General features: G+C 38.9%; 1 protein-coding gene across 3 annotated transcripts in view; it reads left to right on the forward strand.

Annotated features, from left to right (window-relative positions):
* Positions 1 to 3,389, forward strand: part of RAB27A (RAB27A, member RAS oncogene family) — a 31,219-nt gene extending 27,830 nt beyond the window's left edge. For all 3 annotated transcript variants that reach the window (XM_042039273.1, XM_042039274.1, XM_042039272.1), the window contains one exon: positions 1,033 to 3,389. In XM_042039273.1, the coding sequence (XP_041895207.1) occupies positions 1,033 to 1,231 (199 nt within the window). In that variant the 3' untranslated portion in view covers positions 1,232 to 3,389. The remainder of the gene's footprint in view (positions 1 to 1,032) is intronic.
* Positions 3,390 to 6,000: the final 2,611 nt, after the last annotated feature.

A 6,000-nucleotide genomic window follows, 5' to 3' on the forward strand; every position in this document is an offset into this window, starting at 1 on the left:
AATAGTGAGCTACAAGTCAAGGTTGTGGATCACATCCTATCTGTAGGCAGTTACAAAGTTCTCTGCCCTGTAGAGGTGAGACAGGATAGCTGCTAGGAGTCACTTTCTCCTGAGGGGAGGCAAGATAAATCCTGCAGCAGTTAACAGTCTTCTGTTAACAGAAGTGTGAGATAGTGAACATCCCCTTCTGTGGAAGGGACTCGTACTGATATGTGGTGTATTTGAAACAGATTGCAAGAGACCTGCACAGAGACAGTAAGATACTTTTGGCCACTCATTAGGTCTTGCAAGTTAAGTAAGAAATACTTAAAATTCTGAAGTGACAGTATCAGTTTCCTGGGCAGTAACACAAATGCAGCTGTAGCATCATGCTGTGGGGAGCACAAAACCAAGACGGCCACAGCCTGTGGACCCACAGTGGAACATCCTGATCCACAACAATAAAGAAAACAAGCAATGTACTTTAGCAACCAAGGTGCCAGAAACTTTTGACAAAGAAAAAGTGATCTGAGCACTGAGATTTCTTTTTTTATGTAAGAAAGTTTAGAGTTGTGGTGTCAATAGAAGAAAGTCACCTTCTGTAGTGATAAGAGTACCACACTGTGAGTCTTTACTGCCTTGCTTGCAAAGAAATGCAGCATTCCTTCTCTTGCAATTACTTTGTCCTTCTGTGCACAAGTGTTCTCCTTACTGATTTCTATTCACATCAGCTCTGGACTAACTGCATCTCTTGCATGGAACGGAGTTTAAAAAAACAAAGCTCAGGAGCACAACATTGGGAACTCATACTGACAAGTGCCTCTGTAAATTGTGGACTCCTTTAACACTTGCCCTTCTGCCCTGCCTTCAGTCAGCCTCTTCATTAATTTCTTTTTCATTTCAGACCACTGAGCACTCAGTGTCTCTCTTCTCTGGAGTAGCAGTGACAGTCTTAGTGTGATTTCTAAGTATGTGGCAGTAATCCTGCATTGTTTTTTTTCTCCCGTGAGTGACAACTGTGTGATGTAAGTTTATATTTTTCGTCTTCTGCAGAATACCATATTTTGAAACCAGTGCAGCAAATGGGAGTAATGTAAGCAAAGCCATTGAAACTCTGCTTGACCTCATTATGAAGCGCATGGAACGATGTGTGGATAAATCCTGGATCCCTGAAGGGGTGGTGCGCTCCAATGGGCACAGCTCTACAGAACAACTGAATGAGGAGCAAGAAAAAGGCAGATGTGGCTGTTAGCCCAGTTACAATTAAGTTTAATGTGTATGATACAGTACAGTCGCAGCTTACCTGTTTAACTTCGGGACGAATCACTTTGTGTAGTTATTTAATGAGCTATATTAATTCTTGATACTAATTTTTATTTGCTTCTCTCAAACAACATTGACCTTCGCTTGCAAGGTATGCAGTTTATTAGTGGTGGGACAGAAGTTTAATTTGGTTTAGCACTGGATGTTCCTCTAATTCTCTCCTTGGGAAGAAAGGGGAGGAAAGGAATTTTCATTACCAAGTTCAGAAACATATCTCTATGGGCAGCCAGAAAGGGTAGGCTTCTGAATTGAAGGGTTTTCAGTTGCACTTGGAAGTCTCCGTTAACTACACAGAGTAGGCATTTAGATTAGCTATTGTGACAGCTCTTGGTGTCTCCTAACAGCAAGATTACCAACTTGGTTCCTGGTTTTAAACAGAAATATTTAATCATTTCACCAATTAACAACAATCTTAAAGAGCACATCCTGTGTTTTCTACAAAAGCCTGTGGGTAGCTTTTCCTTACTCTCCTAAACCATCAGCTTTCAGTGATGAAAACCAAAGGGAAGCTATTCAGTACAGAATAAAAAGCTCCAGAGAAGCACAGGGGTGTGCACACAGAGCACTTGGGGCATGTCATGTAATTGAACATGTAAACTACAACTGTACTATATCAAATATATCCAACGCAGCTGATGAGACCTCCTGACATTTGAATTTCTAGAACATGCGTATACATAAATTTATATGTAAATGGCATAACTGTGCATCTGTTATGTTTCTTTTATATTGCTACTCATGTTTTAACAGGAATGTAGGGCAACCTAGATGTCAGCAAAATTTCATCAGAGTTGGTGCTTTGCACTGAATTTGTTCTACCAAACACAGATTGAGAATATTTCTTCAAATTTGGATTGAGAAATGAATGATTGTTGTCTTCTGGTGAGATGCAGCTAAGATACTAGTCCTGCAATCAGTATTTCTATGAATTTATAATGCTCATTTTGTTTTGCCAACCTTTGTGTCCTGTACATCTTGGTTATCATATAGTCATTTATGGCTTGCTCATTTCCTTTAGATTGTATTTTAAAAAGTATAGAGTTACTTTTCTTCCCCCCTCTCCCCCCCAAAGAATCACATAAATGTAATTTTTGGTTTCAGTGGATCATGCTAGTCTAACCATTTTTATTTATTCATATGACCTAGGAAACAATCAGTATTTTTGGGGGTTTTGCCCAGACTGATTTATAAGATGTGCCTACCAAATTGTTTTCTACCCTGGCAGAGGCTGTATAATGTAAGGTATTGCCAATTAAAGTCATAAAATGCCAAATTGAGTCTTGTTACAGACCTTCCACAGCAGCTTGTTTACAGAACGCCAAAACTATTGCTTCTTTAGAAATTATGTATTTATTTATTTAAATATTCTAACTACTGCAATTTCAGGCAAGTATTGATACCAATTATGAACATGAATTGCAGCATAACAAATTTTTTGAAGGAAGGACCAAAAATGTTTCTAGAATAGAATCTAAGAACAAAAATATTGATGTAGCTTCTGGTTATATTAATTAATCCAAGAATAAGTGTTAAAATTTGGTTCTTAAAATATTTTACCACAGCAATGCATTGTTCTTTAACAAACACCATGTGTAAATATTAGATTTTTATCACAGCCTACACAGAATATTTTTAAAGTGCAATATAATTTGACTGCTCTGGGGCTAGGACAGAAATAAAAGCAATTTATATGAGTATGGGGTGTTGGTTTTTTCTACTCCACTTCTAAAATGCTTGTAGACCGGACTTACTGTAGTTTAATTCAGAGTGCCTTTTGAAGTTACCATCACATCTCTGACCAGTAGAGTAAGAAGCTGTACTGTAAGACACAATACATTTCAATGTACTTCAGTGTCTGAATTTTTTTTAATGTAACCCTTTGCTTTTCAGAGGGTTGCAGTGGAACTTTGTCATGCATTAACTTAAAATGGGAGTTTTCATGCTGATAGCTCCATTCAGTTCCTGAAAACTTTAAGGATTATTGCAACCAGCTGTTGAGCTAAGTCACTACTGAAATAGTGTAAAAATAGTTCCTTTTGAATACTTATGTTTAAATTGGATATTAAATATTAAAATACTGAAACTGCCATATTTGTCATGCCTATTATTTGTAAGTATTTACAAAGAGGATCTGCATAAAATTGCTTTGATGTCAGCCTTTGAAATGTGCCATAGGATTTATCTGTTTTAATTATCGTGTGACAAAACTTTTGTTCCCTTTTAAACTCTCATGAGAAATCACAGTTAATGGTTCTTGACAGTAAACTACACTGTTCTTACTAGACTAGTACTGGTTTTAAAAAACAAAGAAACAAGAATTCTTATGTGATGAGAAACTGTTATTTCAAGAAAAGTTGTTTCCATTCAGTGTCAGATGGAGACACTGATCTGTAATTGAACAGAGTTTTGGAAAGGATTTCCATTAAGATGGATTGTCCCAGGATTTCTTATTATAATATAAAATAGTTAAACATTCCTGATATGAACTTTGCCAGCACTGTTGAACTGAACTGTAACATTTCCTGTTGTCTCAGTTCCATGTCAGTCTGTGCCCTGCACTGTCCCTTTTTGTTGTGAGGTTTCTTTGTTCAAACGTGTCCGAGATCTGTGTTGTGGCCAAGATACTTCTTGGTGACCCTCTCTTGCACTGACCAAACCAGTCAGATGGGGCCTGGTGAATGCTGGGTGATGCCAGGAGGAGCCCAAGCCCAAACTGATGGAGGCATCAGTTCTATGTTCCTAAGACATTCAGGATGCTGCTCATCTGGACATGTCACATGTTCAGAGCAAAGGGAATCAAACTATACATTTTGTCAAATTTATTGCTTCTACAAAGGTAAGTAGCCTGATTTTTCAGACTAACTGCTTCCATCAAGAGTAGTGTCTATTACCAGGTAGGTTATAATGTGCTGGAGGACATTGCTGCTATTCAGGGGTTCCTTGACAGGCAAGAAAATGAGCTGAACTAAACCTCATTAAGTTTAAAAAGGGCAAGTGTCAAGTGTCACTGGGTATTACATCTGGGCTGCAATAACCCTATGTAGTAGCGCTAGCTGAAAAAATATTTTTCAGAAAAGGGGATGAGCATCCTGTTCCAAAGCAGGCTGACCAGAAGCCAAAAGTGCTGCTGTGGCAGAGAAGGCCAGCTGTATCCAGGGCTGCACTGGTAAAATGAAGGCAGCAGATTGGGAAAGTTGGTCTTTCCTTATCTTCAGTAATTGTAAGACTGCCTAGAGTTCTGTGTCCTGTTTTGGACACCTCAGTAGAAGAAAGACATTGACACAATGGAGTGAGTCCAGCAGCTGCCATCAGGATCAGAGGGCTGGAGCACAAGGGGTAGGAAGAGACAGAACAGAGGTTGCTTAGCTTTAAGCTTAGGGAGACCTTTCTGCTATCTTGAACTCTCATGGGAGGATACACAGAAGGTGGAGCCAGACCTATCTCAGAGGGCATAGGGATAGGAAAGAGGCAAGAGAGAAAAAGTTCTCTGGAAAATTAAGATTAAATAGTAGGAAAAGATTGTCACCATACAAGTGGTAAGAAATTGGAACAGGAGCTGAGTAAGGTTATGAAATCTCCATCTTTGAAGACACTAAAAACTAAACTTGGATGTGGCGCTGAGCCTGGTATTAATTTGTTCTGCTTTGAGCAGTGCTTTACTCTAGATGACCTCCAGAAGTGTCTTCCACCTAATGGGATCATATGTCTCTGAACCTGATCCTACAAATGCATTTTCCTGACAGTTCATTCCTTCATATGACTGTGTATGACAGTTCTTTTACTTCTATTAGGAAACTTGTACAAATCCATAAATACTTGCTGATCAGAGCTTTGCTGTGTTGTTTTGTGACGTGTATGAGTTTAAGGTATTGAGTTGAGATGTTTGGTGAAACAATTCTTGCTGTAGTAATCTGTGTCAAAAACAAATGAGCCACTTGGTTTGCTGCAAAATCTCCTCTTCCACTGAGGCTGTTTTTCATCTGGATACCTAATTTTGTCTGTGAATAACTATTAATGGAGTTAGAAGTACATACTGTTTTTTTAATAATTAATCTGGATTCTGTCACCAGCAACCTTCAATCTATATTACCTTTTAGTCAGGAACAAGCACTTCAAATCTACAACATAATGGCTTGTAGAGGAGATTAGTGCTTTGATGTGAAAAAAGGAGATGTGGGTGAAAGTGTGATGGTAAATGCTTTTATTATCACTGTGCACTTACATCCTGTCTGTTGGACATATTGGTGGCAGTCTGTAATTCAAAGTGTTTAAATTGTAGAAGCCACCAAAGACTTCACAATACAGGACTCTGCCAGGAAAAGTGAAATGCAGCCCATGGGGAAAGTAAATTGCATAGGCAGGAAACTCAAAGTAATCAAACTGAAAAAGGAGAACAGCCCTGGACCTAAGCAAACTTGTTTACTATTTGGTTTTACCTCTAGCTGTAAACTTGTCTTCATAGCTTCCCTCATAAAATTGGATTTTGTGTGTGTGTTTAGTATTTCCTGTTATCACCTGGGCTGCCATCCTCTGTCACTGCCACAGAGCCTGGCCTGCAGTGAGAGTCATTAACATCCTGTACAGTCCTGTGCTCCAGCCTGGATCTCCTGCAGTAGATGTGACTGAGGTCTGGTTTTCAGAAAGATTGGAGACAGCCTTAGTGCTGATAAGGTGACTCCACTGTGCTAAAGCAGTTTT

The sequence above is a fragment of the Corvus kubaryi genome, unplaced genomic scaffold (genome assembly GCF_017639235.1).
Source record: "Corvus kubaryi isolate FWS band 111438036 unplaced genomic scaffold, C.kubaryi_AGA036_p1.0 37394, whole genome shotgun sequence".
NCBI lineage: Eukaryota > Metazoa > Chordata > Aves > Passeriformes > Corvidae > Corvus > Corvus kubaryi.